Source organism: Eubalaena glacialis, chromosome 18, assembly GCF_028564815.1.
Source record: "Eubalaena glacialis isolate mEubGla1 chromosome 18, mEubGla1.1.hap2.+ XY, whole genome shotgun sequence".
Taxonomy (NCBI): domain Eukaryota; kingdom Metazoa; phylum Chordata; class Mammalia; order Artiodactyla; family Balaenidae; genus Eubalaena; species Eubalaena glacialis.
This window is the reverse complement of record NC_083733.1, coordinates 27,903,350-27,923,589: the sequence shown is the minus strand read 5'-3', so window position 1 is coordinate 27,923,589 and position 20,240 is coordinate 27,903,350. Positions and strand designations below refer to the sequence as shown.

At 55.4% G+C, this 20,240-nt stretch overlaps 1 protein-coding gene across 7 annotated transcripts in view; it reads left to right on the top strand.

Annotated features, from left to right (window-relative positions):
• ADGRG1 (adhesion G protein-coupled receptor G1) overlaps positions 1-20,189 on the top strand; it is a 40,412-nt gene extending 20,223 nt beyond the window's left edge. For 5 of the 7 annotated variants that reach the window (XM_061174251.1, XM_061174253.1, XM_061174255.1 and 2 more), the window contains 13 exons: positions 6,317-6,411; positions 6,964-7,386; positions 8,946-9,078; positions 9,616-9,817; positions 10,456-10,587; positions 10,936-11,052; positions 11,276-11,321; positions 11,580-11,683; positions 12,476-12,594; positions 14,456-14,724; positions 15,816-15,924; positions 16,955-17,223; positions 18,684-20,189. In XM_061174251.1, the coding sequence (XP_061030234.1) occupies positions 6,351-6,411; positions 6,964-7,386; positions 8,946-9,078; positions 9,616-9,817; positions 10,456-10,587; positions 10,936-11,052; positions 11,276-11,321; positions 11,580-11,683; positions 12,476-12,594; positions 14,456-14,724; positions 15,816-15,924; positions 16,955-17,223; positions 18,684-18,814 (2,115 nt within the window). In that variant the 5' untranslated portion in view covers positions 6,317-6,350 and the 3' untranslated portion in view covers positions 18,815-20,189. The remainder of the gene's footprint in view (positions 1-6,316; positions 6,412-6,963; positions 7,387-8,945; positions 9,079-9,615; positions 9,818-10,455; positions 10,588-10,935; positions 11,053-11,275; positions 11,322-11,579; positions 11,684-12,475; positions 12,595-14,455; positions 14,725-15,815; positions 15,925-16,954; positions 17,224-18,683) is intronic. The other 2 variants (XM_061174257.1, XM_061174256.1) reach the window with 2 other exon arrangements.
• The last annotated feature ends 51 nt before the right edge of the window (positions 20,190-20,240 follow it).

Genomic DNA, 20,240 nt, shown 5'->3' with positions numbered 1-20,240 from the left:
TTTCTAAGTCAGATTGACATTTACAAAAGAGTTTGGAAACGGCTGGTGGAGGGTCCTCTCCACCCCCGACACCACTCCTGTGGAGGAAACACCTGCTATAGAGCCTCCGCTCTCCCCTAACGTTCCTCCTCACTCTCCCACACATGTGGTGCACACACGCACACGTGCATGCACACCTACATCCACACCACGCGCGTGCTTCTACCCTCAAGGACTTCACGCTCGCCAACCCCTCTCTTGGCCAAATCCTTCTTTCCTAAGGCCCTCTGCCCAGGGCTCGGGGGAGGGGCATAGCCGGCAGCTTCGTTTTGCCCCCTCTTCCCCTCCCCCCACTGGAGAGCAGTTGAGGTTGGGGGCTGGAGCTGGAAAGCTGAGCTGGGTCCTCTCTCTACTGTCCCTCCCCCCCAGGAGGGCAAGACCAGGCTCACACCTGAAGACCCACTCAGGCAGGGGCTCCTTCCCCCACCCATGCCCTCCTGCTCCCAGCTGTGCTTTGGGAGGCCCCTTCCAGGTTCCTGGCACCCTGCTAAATGCTGGGTGAACCAGCCAGGGTGGTGATTCATCCTCACCACCAGTGAGGTTGAGAAGAGGCACTGCAGGGAGGCAAGCTGCCCTGGACCCCATCCAGGGCCAGCCTTTTACCATCTGAGTGATCTGGGGCTGGGCCCTACCCGCCTCTGACTCTGTTAAACAGGGCTACTGGTGTTACCCCAGCCTTTTAAGCCAGTGGCTCTAAGCCCGCGGAGTGTCAATCAACAGGACACCTGTTAAAGCCAGACTCCCGAGCCCCACCCCAGGCATGTAGCATCTGCCCCTCAGTGTGCAGGGGCCTGTGAATCTGCATTTTAGTGAACTTCCTCGGGTGGTTCTGACCCGTGGGTGGGTTTGGGCACCTCTGATGTTAACTCCTCATGGCAAAGGGGGGCACATAGGGTTGAGTGTAGGTCATGGTTGGCCCCCTTCCCTACGCCCCACCAAGAACATGGAAATTAATTCTGATGGCAGATGGGCACTTAGGCAAAGCTTCATGGGGAGGGCGTGTCTTCACTGAGTTTCAAAAGATGAGTTGGGTCATGGAGTTAGGGAAGGCGTTGCAGGCAAAGAGACAGGCTGGCCGGGGGGTGGATAAGTTTGTGGTCCACAGTGTATGTTACGGGCAGGAGAAGGAAAGGTATGGGGGCCCAGGTCCAGGTCATCTTCCTGGGGAGGTGCCTGCCCAGGAAGGGTTAACCCCAGAGCTGCCCAGGTCCTGTCCACTCAACTTCCACCTCCATCTTCCGAGGAAATGGGTTTTCCAGGAGCCTAGACTGGGCCAGCGGTGACTCGTGGCTCTACACGGATGGCAGAGGAAGTGACTCAGGCCCCGGCGGGAGAAAGTGAGCCATGGATCCCCTGCCTGTTGCCCTCTCCCCCACCACGAGGATGGGCAGGGCTGAGCCTGCGCTGAAGCCGGGGCCCTTCCTCCCCGGCCCCGCCAGCCCTGGGGATGGGCAGCCGGGAGTCTTGGCTTAAAGGAGCCCTGGCCCCCTCCGCTCTGCCTGGATCCTTGGGGACTCTGTGATGGTGGCCCCCATTGTGTCAAGCTGGGCCAGACTGTTTTGTTCTCTGTGTTTACGGAAGGCCTGAGGTCAAGGGCAGCTGCTCCAGAAGGGGAGCTGGGGGATGGGGGCATCCCTAGGGGGCTCGGCCCCCCAAATCCTCTCTCCCAGGCTGGAGTTGTCTGTACTACCTGTGGTCTTGGCTGACCCCCGCCCCACCATTTTTCTCTCCTTTTCTTTGGGGGTCTCCCAAAGCCAGGGGGGCATGCATCTCTAGAAACTGACAGTGCCAGCTCTGCAAGGAGTTCTCTAGGGCGAGACTGAGGTCTGTGTCTTGGCTCCACTGGTGGAGATCTTGGAACAGATGGCCCTTCCCTAGTCTCAGTTTCCTGATCTGTGAAATGGCAAAACAGTAGGACCAGCCTTACAGGGTGGCTCTGAGGATTTCATGATAACGTAGATGGTGCCCCAGTTCAGCCCTTCTGTCCCTTAGAGGCTTCTGGGGACAGGCTCAGTTCTGGGCTGTGAGGAGGGAAGTTTTCTGGGTGGGGTTTCAGTCTTCCCGGAAAGGAAATTTCATGCTCTAAGAATTTCCCATCAAGGTGCTTTGGAAGTTGAGCTGGCTGTGGGGGCCCCGAGGGGGTTACATGGAGGGTGGGAGGGAAGGTGTAGGAGTAGGAACCTGTGACAGGCCCAGGGGTTGAGTGAGGGGCAGGCATGAGCTGGTCAGGAAGGATACAGAGATATCTATCTGACACCTATGGCGCCTGCCGTGTGCATGGCCCTGCTCTAAGTCCTCTACAGGTATCAATTCATTTAATTCTCACAACGACCCTTGCAGTAGTCTCAATTTTTATTCCTATCTACAGATGATGAGAGTGAGGCCCAGAGAGGGTGAGTAACTAGCCCAAGGACACACAGCTATTGAGTAGGGGGACTGGGATTTGAACCCAGACAGTCTGGCTCCAGAGTCTACTAAGGGTGGGTTAAAGGAAGCCAGGCAGTCCCTCCCCTCAAATCCCAAGAATGTCCATAGGGCTGGAGTTGTTCACCTTGGAGTGGCTATTCAAGTCGCCAGGGTAGAGTGGGGATGAGCCAGGAATATCAGGTCATGCCATTGATCCCTGTCTGTTGGAATCATGGTACTTCTCAATGGTGCAGCCTCACTTGTATCCCTCCAGTGATGGGGAGCTCACTACCTGTTTCCACCTTTTTGCTCTCAAAGGAATCAATCTAGGAGGATTGATGAAAGCAGATGATTCTGCCCTGTCCTGGGCCCTGTATACCGATAGTGGTAGCTCACTTTGAAGGTCAGTGGGCCGGAGAGATACATGGATTCTGGCCAGCTCCATCCTTGTTTTCTGTATGATGTCAGGAAATCACTGGCCCTCTCTGGGCCTTGAATCCAAATGCCATAAGATGGAGAATTGGGGACAAATTTGCAAAGTGATTGTGAGCTCTGAGTTCAGAAGTATAAAGCAGGGGTCAAAGCAGGGGTGGGGGAGGCTGCCTGGAGGAGGTGTCATTTGGATTGGGGATCAGATGTAGACAGTGACCGGCAGAAGAAAGAAGGAAAGAGAAAGGGTCCAGGAGAGACATGTTTCTGTCCCTGGATGCTGGATTTCCTTTCACTGGTCTGGAATGGCAGTTTCAAAAGGGACCAAAATGGGAGACACTGCTTTGGAAAGATCCCCAGTGTTCTCCTTACTTGCAGCAAGTAATAAATCCTTCCTTCTCCCTAAAAACAAAAACACCAAAAACCAAAAAAAAAACCCAAAAGGAGCCAAAATGCTCAGAGAGGATGCAGAGTGAAACCTTAAAAATCACAATGTAGGAAACAGCGGCCGTTCCCCCAAACACTTTCACATCCTTCCTCTCAGGGGTCTTGTGATGTCACCAGGGCAGGATGATGAACCCAACTGACCAATGATTAGACTGACCAGGCCCTAGAGATTGGGGTTCCATTACACATGGTGGGACACTGGAGACGGGCTCTAGCTTGAGGGGGCCAGCTTTGTTAAAGGAAGGCCCCGCCCAGGAAGGAGACGGTGAACTCCTGCATGGACCACCCCTCCATTTAATGCTGCCCTTAAATAGTCCATCCAAAAGCCACTTCTTCCTGGAAGCCCTCCTTGGTTTCCTCCCAAAATCAAACTCCTCTCATGCCCCATGGTTGCCAGGCTTCCTTTCGTCTGGCTTGTGGCAGATGATTGCATCTGTCACCACAGCCTTATATAGTTCCTCACAGGATGAGGATGGCTGTTCGTGACTGCCAGCACCCAGCTCAGTCATAAGGCCAGCTGGCAGCGGAGAGGGCCAAGCCACCCAGCATCTCTCTATAAGTACCAGGCACGCAGGTTCCCTGCCAGGCACTACAGTCCTGACCAGGCAGGGAAAGCCCTTGGCATCTGGAACAACCTTGGGCAAGTCATTTAATTCCTTGGATCTCAGGTTCCCTGTCTGTGAAATGGGCCAATTGTAGGGCTGACTTCACAGGGTTGGAATGAAGATTAATACAGGTATAGGGGTGAGGGGGGTGAGTCAGCACAGGCTGGCAGGTAGTAGGTGCTCAGCTAATAGAGGCTGGTGGGGGGGGGCATTCTACAAGAGGATGGGGCTGAGGGGAACTGGATCTCCCCCGACTTGGGCCACACTATGTCTCCCGGCCAGACTGGGACGTACCCCTGCCTTTCCAGCTGCCCTGGGAGCTGGCTCCCCCTGGTGGCCATAAGAGGAAGTGCCTGTCTCCTCTATCCCCTGGCTGTAGAGGGCGCTGTGGCTGCACTGATCCTTCACTCCATTTCCCTCACTGTCCACCTGCCCAGCGACCTCCGTGCACACTAGGCCCTGTGCACAGAGATGGATCCGCAACTCCCTGGCTGACACCAGGAGGAGGGATGTACCATCCTGCACCTCCCAGAGTTGGCTAACGGGACCCTATGAAACAGAAACAGACACACAGACATAGAGAACCAAAGGAGGCCAGGACTGACTGTAGAGGGAGTTGAGGAAGGCTTCCTGAAGGAGGTGTCCTCTGAGCTGGGTCTTAGGGATGATGGTGGTGAGGTTCCAGGAGGAGAGCCCTGCAAGCCCCCTTTTTCCTGTGTCTTCTTCAGGCCTGGAGGGGGCAGGGTGGTTGGGATGGTTCCTGGTGGTGCTGGGGAGCCTCCCCCCTCCCAGTTCTAGCCTGATTACCCCATCACTGCTGGATCCGGAGGGAGGTACTATTATTAGTCCTGTTTTCCATGACCCTTTTACAGGGTCATGCAGCGAGCAAGAGGTGGAGCTGGGACTTGAACTCAGCCACTGCCTCTTTTTAATTTTTTTAAATTTTTATATTTTAATTTTATTTTATTGAAGAATAGTTGATTTACAATGTATTGATTTCTGCTGTACAGCAAAGTGATTCAGTTATACATATATATTCTTCTTCATATTCTTTTCTATTATGGTTTATCACAGGTTATTGAATATAGTTCTCTGTGCTATAAAGTAGGACCTTGTTGTTTATCCATCCTACATGTAATAGTTTGTATGCACTAATCCCAAACTCCCAATCTATCCCTCCCCAACCCCCACCCCCTTGGCAACCACAGGTCTGTTCTCTATGTCTGTGTGTCTGTTTCTGTTTCATAGATATGTTCATTTGTGTCATATTTTAGATTTCACATATAAGTGATATCATATGGTATTTGTCTTTCTCTGTCTGACTTACTTCACTTAGTATGATAATTTCTAGGTCCATCTGTGTTGCCGCAAATGGCATTATTTCACTCTTTTTTATGGCTGAGTAGTATTCCATTGTATATATGTACCATATCTTCTTTATCCATTCTTCTGTCGATGGACATGTAGGTTGTTTTCACATCTTGGCTGTTGTGAATAGTGCTGCTATGAACATAGGGGTGCATGTATCTTTTTGAATTATAGTTTTGTCTGGGTATATGCCCAGGAGTGGGATTGCTGGATCATATGCCAACTCTATTTTTAATTTTTTGAGGAACCTCCATACTGTTCTGCATAGTGACTGCACCAATTTACATTCCCACCCACAGTGTAGGAGGGTTCCCTCTTCTCCACACCCTCTCCAGCATTTGTTATTTGTAGACTTTTTTTTTTTTTTTTTTACCTGAAATTTTCCTTTATGATTCAGGAGGCTCTTTTTTATTTATTTATTTATTTATTTATTTATTTATTCATGGCTGTGTTGGGTCTTCGTTTCTGTGCGAGGGCTTTCTCTAGTTGTGGCAAGTGGGGGCCACTCTTCATCGCGTTGCGCGAGCCTCTCGCTATCGCGGCCTCTCTTGTTGCGGAGCACAGGCTCCAGACGCGCAGGTTCAGCAATTGTGGCTCACGGGCCTAGTCGCTCCGCGGCATGTGGGATCTTCCCAGACCAGGGCTCGAACCTGTGTCCCCTGCATTGGCAGGCAGATTCTCAACCACTGCGCCACCAGGGAAGCCCTATTTGTAGACTTTTTAATGATGGCCATTCTGACCTGTGTGTGTTGATACCTCACTGCAGTTTGATTTGCATTTCTCTAATGATTAGCGCTGTGGAGCATCTTTTCGTGTGCCTGTTGCCATTTGTGTGTCTTCTTTTAGCCACGGCCTCTTGATGCTCAGCTCCTGGCAGCTCTGGGGAGGTCCACGGACTGTTTCCACGCTTGCCTCCCCACCTCACATCCCACATCCACGCTACCCCGGCTTCTCCCTCTGCAGGGCTGGCACAGCCACCTTGTGGGTCAGGCCCTCAAGTCAACACTCCTGGCCTCTTTCAGGCGGTGACTTCTCAGGGTGACTCTGGGGAGGAAGATGGCTGCCCAAGTGCTGCTGCAGACGGTGCCGCTCCTGCTGGGTCTGCTCCTGGTTCCAGGTAGGCTTTCCTGGAGGTGCCCTAGGACTTACGTTAAAATGCCATCCTTATGTTAAGGATGTCTAGGTCAGCTGCCAGCACATCCACTAACCCCTTTGGGCAGGCACAGGCCTGAGGACACAGCTTGCAAGTGGATGGTGGTACCTTGGAGAAAAGATAAAGGCACCCCTTCTTTCTGGCAGATGCAGCCCCACAGTGCACAGATGGGAGTGAGGAACATGGACTGGGTTTTGGCCCTACTCACCTCTGCAGCCAGTGCATCCTTGTGCAGTACACAACCTGCACAACTGTTTGTGGCAGGCATGGCCTCATTAAATATTTTATTGCTATTTAAAATATTATTTTGCCTTTGAAATTAGTATTGATTTTGAGTTTGTTCTTTTCATGTTTTGAAGCCAATAATCTTTGAATAGGGTAGACTCACATTTTTGGAGACCCTTTGAGGTATAGGTCCTTGGAATGGGTGTGGGTCCTAGGCACTGGGCTCCTGTGTTCTGGGCCCAGAGCCTGCCCCCGGGCCCAGAGTCCCATCTGCAGTCTCTGCTTCCTCAGGTGCCCGTGGCGGGGGCCCCCGGGAAGACTTCCGCTTCTGTGGCCAGCGGAACCAGACGCAGAACAGCAGCCTCCATTATAAGCGGACATCTGAGCTGCACATCTCCATCAAGAACACTGAGGAGGCCCTCACAGTCCACGCGCCCTTCCCTGGAGCCCATCCGGCTCCTAGGTCATTCCCTCATCCCAGGGGCCTCTACCACTTCTGCCTCTACTGGAACCGCCATGCTGGGAAATTGCATCTTCGCTATGGCAAGAACGACTTCGTGCTGAGTAACCAAGCCTCTGACCTCCTGTGCTTCCGGCATCAGGAGGAGAGCCTGGCCGAGGGGGCCCCACTGTTCGCCACCTCTGTCAGCTCCTGGTGGAGCCCCCAGAACACCAGTCTGCCCAGTGCAGCCGGCTTCATCTTCTCCTTCCACAGTAAGGCGACTTCCAGGCAGAGGGAACAGCTTGGCTGAAGGCCTGGAGGCGGGCAAGGCAAAATGCACGGCGGGGTTAAAGCAGACTGGGCTGAATGTCAGGTCGCGGAGCAGGGGCTCTGTTCTCAGGCAGTGGGGAGGCAGGGAAGGTGTCTGAGGAGTGGAAGAGTGTGATCCAAGGTGTGCTTCGGGGAGGTTTGTGGGAAGGTAGGGGTGAGGGCGGAGGGGTGAAGTGCCATCCAGCGGCTGCGGGGAAGGTCCAGGTAAAGGAAGATGAGGAGTGAGCAGGGTGGGAGCAGAGAGAATGGAGAGACGGGACTGGAGGTCAGGAGCCGGTGGAAAAATTCTGCTTCATCAGCATCATCTAGATTGTTTATCCCCATTTCTCGGAGGAGAAACTGAGGCACAAAGTTGCACAGCTAGTGAGTGACGGAGCCAGGATCTGAACCCAGCAGCTGACTGGCATGAGGGGACGGGGCCAGGGGTGCGGGGGAGAGCAAGAGGTCAGAGGTCAGGAAGCAGCCAGGCTGGAGGCTGCCACTGAGGTGTGCAGACTGTGTGTCTGGCTGGGGTGTGACAGGTGTGGTGTGGCCTCTGCCTTCTATTCAGTGCTGAGTGGGGGCAGGGAGGAGGGGGTGGCCCGAAGGAGGTGGAGGCTCTACTCAGGGTCTAGGGTTTCCCTGATTCTGGGGCCTTTCAGGCAGCTCCAGTTTGGGGCGGGGCTGCCAGGGGCAGGGGCAAAGGGCGTTGAATAGGTTAGCAGCTCTGGGCCCTTGGAAATGCTGGGGGGTGGCAGCAGCGGGCCCAGGTGCTGCCCAGGGCAGCAGACAGGGGCCGGGGCTGTAGATGGGGCTCCCCGCCCCCAGGCTGGGATTCTGCCCCAACCTGGGAGGGTTTAGGGCAAAGTCAGGCATAGCTGCAAATTGACTTCCTGAAGAACAGATCTGGCCTGGTCTTATTTGGTCTGTAGAGAGTTTTTTGAAAACATGAGCCAGGGTTTTCAAATGACCTAAAAATCAGACTTTCTGCCTTATAAATTCAGATGTGACCACAGGGCCTGCCTTCCTTGCTGGCATAGGGCATGCCCCCTCCCCACGTGTCCTTCTTCCCATCTGCCTACCTCATCTGAGTCCCGTCTGAGCCCTGGAGGTGCCTGAGTCTGCAGCCCTTGGGTGCACGGTACCCGGGTAGAGGGCCTGGAGCCGCCACGGAAGCCCCCCACCCCTCAGCTCCTCCTGAAGGGGGCCTGGCTGGCCCTGGGGAACTGGCCCTCCCAGCTCCCTGTGTGTAGTCAGAAGCATGCCTGGGTAGGTGTGTCCCGGCCCACCCTGCTGGGGCTGGAGTTGCTGGGGGCTCCACAGGACAGAGCCCCGTCTGGCTGGCTGCAGCTCTGAGTGACTTGGGGGAGTCCACTGCACCTCGTGCAGCCTCAGTTTCCTGCTCCATAAAATGGGGATAGAAGCTTTCAGAATCACAGGAGGATTAACTGAGAGTGTAATGAGTGTGGCCAGGCACCTCATTCAACAGCCTTTGGTGGGTCTGTCCGTCCCTCTCCCCCAGCTCCTCCCCTGAAGACTTCCCACAGCGCCTCGGTGGACACATGTGAGCTGAAAAGGGACCTCCAGCGGCTCAGCCAATTTCTGAAGCATCCCCGGAAGAGCTCAAGGAGACCCCCGTTCACCCCCGCAGGCCAGTAAGTGTGGGTCCCCAGTGTGTGAGGGGCAAGGAGGAGGCATCCCCCAGACCCGGGCAGGGCAGGGCAGGGACCTGGAGTGGGCGGCTGTATGGAAACCTCCCCTGGGGCTGGAATGTTCTCCTCTTTCCATCTTCTCAGGGAGGAATTGAGATACAGCCCTGGAGGCCAAACCCCTCCTCCTGCCTGAGTCATTAAAAACAAATGTCACACCCACCAGCCCAGGTCAGCCGCACCCAAGCCCTCCTCTCCACCAATAAAGTGAAAAGGATTGGCCCATTTTACAGCTCAGCAGACTGAGGCCCAGAGATGGGTAGGGCTGCTCCGTTGCACAAAGTGGGTCGGTCCAGGTAGAACTGGGCCCACAACCTGGTGGCCGAGTCCGAGGATAGGTCCCCACCCCCCTCCTTTCCTGTTTGCTCTGATGCTCTGGCTTCCTCCCTGCCACCCCCGCAGGTCATTCTGTCTGCCCCACACTCCTTCCTGTGTATCTGCCTGAGTCTCTCCTCTCTCTCTGTCTCCCTGCCTACTCGCCAGCCTGGATCCGCCCCTCACACCCAGCAGTCACCCACCCTCTCTCCCCACTGCCAGGCAGCTGCAGAGCCTGGAGTCGAAGCTGACCTCTGTGAGCTTCACAGGGGACACGGTGTCCTTTGAGGAAGATCTGGTCAACGCCACGGTGTGGAAGCTCCAGCCCGCAGCCAGCCTCCAGGACCTGCGCATCCACTCCCAGCGGGAGGTCAGGGGTCAGGATGGTGGCCAGGGCAGGAAGCAGATGTGGAGGCCGTGAGCACTCCCCTCCTCTGGGCCTCCGGGAGCCAGTTGTGTGCTGATGAGGAAGGCCTCAGGCCCAAAGACTGCCTCAGTCAGTGGCTACCTGGTGGAACTGAGGACCCTTCCTGATACAGTGGTGGGGACAGAGGTGGGGAGGGACCTGGTCCCTGCACAGGGGGCTCCTGTGGCACATCCTTGTGGACAGACAGCCAACACCAAAATGCCTGTGCCTGCAGCCCTGTTGTGAGCCTGCCCTTGGTGGGCCTAGTTGGGGGCAGAGGGCTACCCACCCTGCCCTTCTTATCCCCCAGCACACCAGGGAGCCATAGGCAGGGTCAGTGTCTGAAGCCCAGACACCAGAATACCACGTGATTCTCCCAGGCCCATTTGCCTCTGGGACCCTGGGCTCTAACGACAAGGCACCCCAGCCAGCGCTGGTGCCAGGGAAAGGAGGGGTGAGAAGGGCTGTCGTGGGTCAGGCCTGGCTTCCTGAAGGAGGTGGGCTTAGAAATGGCAGCGTCCAGGAAGGCATGTGCTGGGGGGATGTGGAGGGGATCTGGAGGTCCACCTCTGGCTGAGCCCCAGGGGGACTCTGGTCTGCAGGGGGAGCAGAGCGAGATCCTGGAGTACTCGGTGCTGCTGCCCCGCGAGCTCTTCCAGAAGACCAAGGGCCAGAGGCAGGAGGCTGAGAAGAGACTCCTCCTGGTGGACTTCAGCAGCCAAGCCCTGTTCCAGGTATGGGGCTGTCATCCTCGGGCCCTCCCCGGGGGAAAGCAGCTTCTGTCTGACGGAGAGATGGAAGGGTAGGCATGGAGCCCAGCCCCTTCCTCCAAGAGTCCCTGTAAAGTCAGAAATCGGACAGCAACGTGCAAACCTCCCTGGGAGATTTAGACCTGGGAGAGTGTTATTCCCACTATGGTGTAAATGACTACCCTTGCAAGAATTGTTTCCAGAGGGAGACTCAAAATCTGGGAACAATGTGCCGGGCAGAGACAGGAGTCTAGAAGGTCTGGGGAACTTCTGGGCTTTTCTCCTCAGTCCTGAGCCCCCTCCCTACACTCTTCCCCGACCCCATATACCTAGGACAAGAATTCCAGCCAGGTCTTGGGGGAGAAGGTCTTGGGTATCGTCGTGCAGAACACCAAAGTAGCCAACCTCTCGGAGCCCATGGTGCTCACCTTCCAGCACCAGCCACAGCCGGTGAGTGTGAGCAAAGCAACCAAGGACACAAGGGTCCCCGTTGTCCATGTCCTCCTGTCCCCCTCTCTTCTGAATGACTTGTCTTTAACAAAATGATTGACTGGCTGAGGGCATCGGCCAGTCAGGTACAAAAGGGGTGGGGCCCTGGCACTGACTCCCTCAGCCTGGCTGGAAAGGAGTAGACTGTCGTGAGACCCACTCCCCTTCTTTCTTGTCCCTACAGAAGAATGTGACTCTACAGTGTGTATTCTGGGTTGAAGACCTGACATGTGAGTGTGGAGGGGGCTCTGAGCTGGGCAGGTACCTGGAGGCAGGTACCAGGGGGTTCTGGAAGGTGGGGGAGATGGAGTTAATCAAGGGGGGCTTCCTGGAGGAAGGTGGGCTTTGAAGAGGGAGTGATGGCAGGCTAGGGATCTGCTAAGGGGAGCAAAGGCTCAGAAGAGTGATGCAGTCATGCATTTGTGGGGTATAGTGGGGTGCTGGGGTGCTGGGCTTGGTCTCAGAGCCCCATGCTGGCCCCTCCTCAGTGAGCAGCCCGGGGAGCTGGAGCGATGTGGGCTGTGAGACCATCAGGAGAGAGACGCAGACGTCCTGCCTCTGCAACCACCTGACCTACTTTGCAGTGCTGATGGTGCGTAGCCCCCTCCTTCCCCGCTGCCATACACAGGCCGGGTTCTTGCTGTGTGGCCGCCACTTCTCGCATATATGTCATCCATTCCTCACAGCAAGCCCCGAGGTCACTCCTGTTGTTGTCCCACTTTATAGATAAGGAAACTGAGGCTCAGAGAGGTTAGGCAATTTACTCAAGTTCACACAGCTAGTAGTAAGTAAAAGAGCTGGTCTCTAAAGCCCTTGTTCTTTATTCCCAAATTTTGGTGCATGATAAAAATGCAGGTTCCTGGTCCTAACCTAGGATTCTGATTCCACAGGGCTGGGGTGGGGCCAGGAGTATGTTTCTAAAGAGCCCTCAAGGGGATACTGAGGCCCAGTGCGAGGCCCTTGTGATGGACTTCAGTGCCCCCAAGATCTCAGAAGCTTTGTGTCCTAGGCTCATTCTCCCCAAATCTTAGGACCCTAGCATCTGAGGGACCGGAGTGGTCTTCCACCTCTCTCTGGGCGTGGCGAGCTCACTGCCTCACAGGAAACTTATTTCTGTTTTGAATGCTACAGAAAAATAATTAGTGCCAGAGCAGAAAAGGGATTCTCTGGTGGAGGGTTCTTGACCTTGGTGGGACAGGGATCCATTTGAGAATGTGGTGAAAAATGCACTCATGGGACCACACTCTGCTCAGTTTGGGGGGCAGGTGTGGTTCATAGACGCCCAAGGCCGTCCAGGGACCACGGGTTAGACCTCCATCTGGGCAAACCCTCAGTGTCGAGTTGGGGGCACTGAGGCCAGCCCTGACCTGTCTCGTGGACCCAGGTTACCCCTGTGGAGGTGGACGCCATACACAAGCACTACCTGACCCTCCTCTCCTACGTGGGCTGTGTCATCTCCGCCGTGGCCTGCGTCCTCACCATCGCTGCCTACCTCTGCTCTAGGTAGGACCTGGGAGCAAGAGGGAAGGGGGCAGGGAGAACCTCCATTCCAGGCCCCCGGGCTGGGACCCCACAATGAGGGAGACCCACACTGGAGATTGGCCTGACTGACCCCGAAACGTGTGTATAGTTGTGGAAGCCCTGGGAGGTGCAGCCAGCTGACCCCCAGGGGTGGCATTTCCTGCTCAGATCTGTGGTGTTTGGGTAACATAGCATTTCCAGTTTACATTAACTGCCAACATTTAAAATTGGGAGAGTTGACATAAGAATCTAGATTCCTGTCTTTGAATAACCAGATGTGATACCGCTGGGGGCACATGATAATATGACGGTGATGGTAACGATAATGGTGAACACTTACATCAAGCGGCCCACATGCCACACACGGTTCTAAGTGCTTCACACGCGTGAACTTGGTTCATCCTCACAAGGGCCCTATGGAAGAGTGCTCAGAGAGAGTAAGTGACTTGACTGAGGTCACACAGCGGGGAAGTGGTAGAAGCAGGCTTGAACCCAAGCAGGCTGGCTCCAGGCCCACGAGGCCCGGGTTAGCGGAGCTGCCTGGCAGTGGCCGCTGTGGACAGGTAGAGCCTCCAGATTTTTCTCCAGCCCCTGTTCCCTAGTGTCTGTTTTGAGGCCTGACCCCCTGGCTCCATGGAGGCGTGTGTCCCCCCAGTCGTTTGGGTGCCTGCTGAGAGAAGGGGCCGCCTTTGGTGGAGTGAAGAACGCCTCCACCCACCCTCAGACTGGCTGTGTGTAGGGTCTGGATTGTCAGTGCTGGGCCTGGCCTAAACTGAGGTCCACCTGTAGCTGGGCCCTGGACCCGTCTGGGTGGAAGGGAGACGTCCTTAGTTCTACCGTAGAATGAAGACTCGTGGAGTGCGCTCACTCTCCTTGCGGGGACCAGGGAGGGTAGAGCCGTGTGAAGGCGTGGCCACAGCTGCACACGTGGTGGGGCTGGAGCCGGCGATGAGGAGGGACGGCTGGCAGGCTGAATGGAGAGCTGGGGGTGAGGGCACAAGCCCCTCCCAGCACCTGCCCATTGATCACAAAAGTGCCCCAGGACAAAGGGACAGGAACCCTTAGGGACTGAGCATCTTATCTGTGCCAGATGCTTTGTATCAGTGTAACCCTCACCCCAACCCTGCGAGGGGGGCCGTCCTCCCACTTCACAGACGAGTAAACTGAGGGTGAGGGGGATGGGGCCAGCCTAAGGTGGGCCTCAAGTTAGGGGTAGGGTGGGCATGGGGATCCAGGATGGTAGGTGTTCTTCCTTACTCTCTGGAGCAGGCAGTGGATGGTGCCAGGCGGACAGAAAGGCTGGGGACGGGAAGGCTGACAGTGCCCTGCACCACACAGTATCTTGGGATGGGAGCAGGACGTGCACACACAGACTTGCAAACTCAAGGACACAGGCCACACAGCGTGTGCTCACAGATGCACAGTAGTGCAGACAGACAGGCAGACACAGGACATGGGTGGCATGGATTCTCCAAAACAGCAAAAAATCCAGTCTTTCCCTTCTGACTTTGGGAGCATCTGGTTGATTGTAGTGGCTGATTTGTCTTCCTCGCTGTGCTTGGTTAAATCTGCCGTTAAATGCACACACGGTGCCTGAGCCTGTGGGTGTTGGACACATGGTAGGTGCACGGGGACAGAGCCTAGCTGTAGCCACAGGAGGCCGTGTGTGTGTGTGTGTGTGTGTGTGTGTGTGTGTGTGTGTGTGTGCGCGCGCGCGCGCGTGTAGCCTGGGAAGGCTGCCTGGAGGAGGAGGGGCGGGCGGGCACCCCTCCCACCTCCCTGCCTTCCCACGCTGGCCACCAGAGTGACCCTGCCTGCCCTACCTCCGCCCTCGCCTGCGCAGGAGGAAGTCTAGGGACTACACCATCAAGGTGCACATGAACCTGCTGCTGGCCGTCTTCCTGCTGGATGTGAGCTTCCTGCTCAGCGAGCCGGTGGCCCTGGCAGGCTCGGAGGCTGCCTGCCGCGCCAGTGCCATCTTTCTGCACTTCTCCCTGCTCGCCTGCCTCTCCTGGATGGGCCTTGAGGGCTACAACCTCTACCGACTCGTGGTCGAGGTCTTCGGCACCTATGTGCCAGGCTACCTGCTCAAGCTGGGCATCGTGGGCTGGGGTAAGTTGGTGGAGGGGGTTGGCGGGCCCCCCAGACCTGCCTTTTCCTCTTGGTTTCTGGCAAAACATGGGCACTTGGTTCCACTTCTCCACCTACCCCTCTGACTATTCCCTCACTGCTTCCTTCACTCACCCATCCTTAGGGGTTGTTTACCTTGGCTAGGTCAAGGTCCTCTTTAGGAAGATGAGGTGATGAGCCCTGTCCCCAAGAAATGCTTACATATTCTCTACATCTCTCACTCTTTTACAAGTGGGGTTTGCAGACGGAGCCACCATGTATGGATGTGCAGGTTGTGCACTGCTCAAAGGCACCCAGTTGTGGATGAGTGGGGCCGTAATTCAGTCCTCACCTAATTCACCCAGGCTCGTGGTGGCCCTGCCTGTGGATCCCCATGAACCTCAGTTAACAGATTCCCCGTGGCTCTGGTATTTGTTCTTGGCCAACAGCAACCCAATTCACCTGTGGCCCAGACCTCTCTTTTGTCAGACCTGGAGGCCCAGGGGCACACACCACAAGTCCTTGAACATTGCACAGGTCCACCAACCTCCACAGGTCCCTGACCCCAACTTGCTGCTCCTCCCGTGTTTCTCATTCGGCCCTTTCTTGGTTCACTTCATTGTTTTACATGAAATTCCTTCAGAGTTGGTTCTTTGTCAAAATCCAGGTGTTTGGTGGTGGGCAACCCTTCCAGGGAGCTCTCAATCTCCAACTCATGGACAAGGTCAAGGCCCAGGGCAGACATCCCCTCGGGGTATAACTCTAGATGTCCCCTGTTGAACTGTCCTCCACCCCACCAATGTCCTGTCTGCTCCTCCCATCTCTCCTTGTGACAGCCAGCCCCGCAGCAGGGAACTGCAGGCCCTTTCCCCTAGGGAGCCCCAGGATGCTGAGGGTGCAGGGGTAAGGTCAGGGGAGATGGGCTCTCTTTATGAGAAACCAGAACTGGAAAGGAGAAGGGTGGGTCTGAGCTTGGAGGACCTGACCCAGATGGGGCTGGGTAGGCACAGGTCTGAGAGGAGGTCTCACCAGAGGGAAGGGGAGGGCAGGCCTCAGAGGGTGGGAGATGGAGCTCCATGCTTTGTTGCCCGCAGGCTTCCCCATCTTCCTGGTGACGCTGGTGGCACTGGTGGATGTGAACAACTATGGCCCCATCATCCTAGCTGTGCACAGGACCCCAGAGAGTGTCATCTACCCTTCCATGTGAGTGGCTTGTGCAGTGGGGGCAGGAAAGTGGGCCTCATGGTGCAGAGGTCAGAGAGTAGCCTGGGCCCAGGTCACGCTGACCAGGAGACTCCTGGGTGCCAAGCTGCTGGGGGTATTGGGGTGACCCTTCTCTCAGGGAGGGTGAGAACGGGCCTGGATCCGCCAGTCACTTGCCAGATGACCTTGCACAGGTCCTGGCCCCTCTCTGGGCCTCAGTTTCCCCACTTGCGAGTGGGAGTATGGGTCGCAGCAGCTGAACCTCCATCATGTTCCTTTGCTGCACCCTTCTATCTTCTTCCCCATGGAAAAATGGAAAGGCTGAGGCCCAGAGAAGGCAGGAATCCACACCACACTGCTCAAAGGCACCCAGCTGGGGGATGAGTGGGGCTGAAATCCGGTCCTCCTCCACTCACCTAATTCACCCAGGCTGGTGGTGGCCTGGCCTGTGTGTCCCCCTGAACCTAGACTAGAATCCAGGGCTCCTGAGCCCTAGGCTAGGAAGGAACCCTATCCATTCCTTCAGTGTTTTGAAAATTTCAGTTTTTTACATCATGACCTTGTGATTTTTGCCTCACTTTGTGCCATCTGTACCATTATTTGTTTAATTTTTTCTTTAAATCATCTGGCTTGTCAAATGTATTTTTAAAAAAATCATATCAACTATAAATGGGAAATAAGCATTACTTGTCATAAACAGTGAGTAGTCATGAAAGCAAACGCAGGAACAAGAAAACCCTGGTACTAAATTCTTGATGAAAGCAGTGAGCCTAAAAGTCTGGCTTTTTTTGAAAAGGGAGACTAGCTAGTGTTAGAAGTGTTAAACACATTTTAGGACCAAACTAAGTCTTTCTCTTGACTACAGAGAAGGAATAAAGGAGAATTGAAAGAAGAGTGACTTTTTGGCCCTTGAGTCAGTGGTGTTTAAAGCAGTTGCCCTGTACTTGGGCTCACTATGGTGCTTGCCCATGGCCCAGAAAGCACCGTGCCGGCCCAGCCTTGCAATGAGCCTTCGTGCCCTTGCCCATAGGTGCTGGATCCGGGACTCCTTGGTCAGCCATGTCACCAACCTGGGCCTCTTCAGCCTGGTGTTTCTGTTCAACATGGCCATGCTGGGCACGATGGTGGTGCAGATCCTGCGGCTGCACCCACACGCCCAGAAGTGGCCCCACGTGCTGACCCTGCTGGGTCTCAGTCTGGTCCTCGGCCTGCCCTGGGCCTTGGTCTTCTTCTCCTTTGCTTCTGGCACCTTCCAGCTTGTGATCCTCTACTTTTTCAGCATCATCACCTCCTTCCAAGGTAGGCATGGAGAAAACCCCACCCCCTGGCCCAGGCAGGGTGCCCATACATAGAGAACAACCCAGGGAAGAGATGACCCAGATGACCTGAAGGGCCTTCTTTGGGCCTCAGCCTTCCCATTTGTAAAATGGCGGCATCCAGGCCACAGTTGACAAGTCTTTATTGAGTACTTATAATGTACAGGCCCTATGTTAAGCCCTAGTGCTGTAGTTGTAAACTGGTCGGGCAAGGGCCTTGCTTCCACAGAGCTCATCTCTACTGGGAAGACCAAGTGTGACAAGCAAGGTCACAGACATCAAAGGGCATCTAGGAGAGGAGGGAAGTAATAGTGGGCAATGTGATGGACAGTCTGAGCTTGGGTGGGGGACACTTGGGGGAGGGAAGCCTCTCTGTATAGGAGACATCTAAAGACAACAGAAGGATCCAGCCATGGAGAGATCAAGGGCCCGTTACTCCAAGTGTGTTTCTCGGACCAGCATCATGAGCGTCGTCAGGAGCTTGTTACAGACACAGACTCTGGCCCCCCCCAGACCTGCTGAGTCAGAATCCTCCTTGTAACAGATGCCCAGGGGATGTGGTGCACGTTACAGGCTGAGGAGACCTGGTCTAGGGGTGGAGTGCTCCAGGCAGAGGGAGAAGCATGAGCAAAGGTCCTGAGGCTAGAACTAGGTTATGTGTTGGAAGAATAGTGAGGAGGAGCAGGGCTAAGGGGTAGTGAGTGGGGGGAGGGGGGAGGAGGTGAGGGGAGAGGAGCAGAGGGGCTGGATCATGAGGGCCTGGCTTGATGCCATCAGGGTCCCTTCCTGCTCTACCTGCACCCCTCTACCCCCGCCCCCCAACATCTCACACATACACACACACACACACACACACACACACATATACACACACACCTACCTTTGTTCTTGGCCGTGCTGGGTAGGGAGGAGGACTTGGGCAGGAAAACAGAGAAGGCAAGGCCTCCATGGGGTCCCCATGCAATGGGAGTGGTGTGTGAGGGAGGTGAGTCTTTGTTTTCTCATCTGTGAAGTGAAGGGGACTCTGTAGGGATTATAAATGATGCTCATAAATCACACATTTACTGAGCTATTAATAAATCACAGTATTATGATTTGGGGAGGAGCACATCACATGGTACTTAAGCAGGTGGGCTCCGGAGCCTGACCACTGCTGCTTGACTCCTGGCTCAGCCAAGCCCCTTATCTTCATGGGCCTCAGTCTCCTCATTTGTAAATTGGAATAGTAATGATGAGGTCTGATCTCAAGGAACCTGGAGAGAATAAAGCGAGATGATGTACAGGGCATTGCCCAGTGCCTGGCGCATAGTAGGTGCTCCTGGGATCACATCGGTGTGGGGAACCTGTGTAGGGAGGAGGGCAGGGGCAGATCTGGGTCAAAGTGGAAGGGAGTGGGGTTGAGCTGGGGCTTCCCCCAACCTCTGAGCCCTGTGCCCCCCACAGGCTTCCTCATCTTCCTCTGGTACTGGTCCATGCGCCTGCAGGCCCGGGGTGGGCCCTCCCCTCTGAAGAGCAGCTCGGACAGTACCAGGCTCCCCATCAGCTCGGGCAGCACCTCGTCCAGCCGCATCTAGGCCGCCAGCCCCCCGCCGATGTGAGGAAGCAGAGTTGCAGTCTCTCTTCACTGCTGCTTGCGGCCCCTGCAGCCAGGCCAAGCCAGCCGGAGACTTGAGAAGGCCCAAGGACCTCGGAAGGATGCGGCTGTTGCCATGGCAGCCAGACTCCCAAGCTGGGCCTTCTGAATTGGCCGGGGGGCTACTTGCCTCTTGGGTCCAGCTCAGGGGGCTCAGGAATGGGACTGAAGGCTGGTCTTAATGCACCACCACTGGACTGGCCCTCATGGCTGGAATCTGCAGGCCTTGGACCTTGGAGGCTGGTGGCATCCTTGGCCCTGTGCCCCAGCCCAGGACAGGAATGTGCCATAGCTGTTCTGTCTCTGGTGATCACCATGAGGGCACTCTGTAGCCCCTGTCATTTTAATCTAAGGATGGCCCGCAGGGAAAATGAGTTGGGGCAGAGCTTTGAGCCAGACCCCTGGAGGAGGAGCACTCCCTCCCTGGAGCATAATGACAGCCCAGGGAGGGAGCTGGGCTGTCGTTATGCTGGCCCTCTGAGCCCAGGGCCATCACCCTTTGTCAGCCTCCCCAGCCCTCCCTCTCCCCTTCCTGGTCCTCCCTTCCTCTCCTTGGACCTCCTTAGCCCTCCACTCACAGCCCGGAGTCCCCAATTCCAATGCTGGATTTTGGGTAGTGGTTCCCAAGAGCTACCTGGTGCCTGCTGTAAACCTTTATCTACTGCATGGGCGTTTGCCTGCCCCTGACTCGGCTTAGTATAAACGTTCTGGGCTGGGCTAGGTCCATCTTTCTATCTGGGCCTCTCCACAGCTGCATCACCCTAGCTCACCACTGACAAGCCCACACCTCACAGGGGGCCGCAGCCTCTCCTGAAGCCCTCTTGTGGCAAGAACTGTGGAACGTAGCAGTCCAAATTTGTTTCCACCTCAGCATTCCAAAGACTGAGACACGCCTCCCCTGGTGATGCTTGTAGAGCCTGACATGCTCCGTAGAACCCCTGCAGACGATCTTGAGTACACCTCGCAGCCCATCACGGTTAATTCTGTTGGACACAGGTGGCCAGACCTGGTCGCTTCCCCTGCGAGCTCTCAGTCTAATGTGGGAGGCAGGCAAGAGACAAGAACTCTTAGAGGTACAGGCACAGAGTTGGGGGAGCCATCATTCCTGGCTGGGACTCCAGGAAGGCTTCCTGTAGGAGGCAGCATTTGATCTGGCTCTCAGCCTTAAAGATGGGGAGGATTTTCTTTGTAATTACCAGTTCATTTGTCTTTTCATATTAAAAAGAAGTACATGTTCATCGTAGAGAATTTGGAAGCTGTAGAAGAGTACGTGGAAGAGTACATAGAAAAAATAAAAATCAGCTGTTATCGCCTAACCAACTGCGGCAAGAATTTCCTTCTGAGCTTTTTTCTGTGCTTAAGAACCA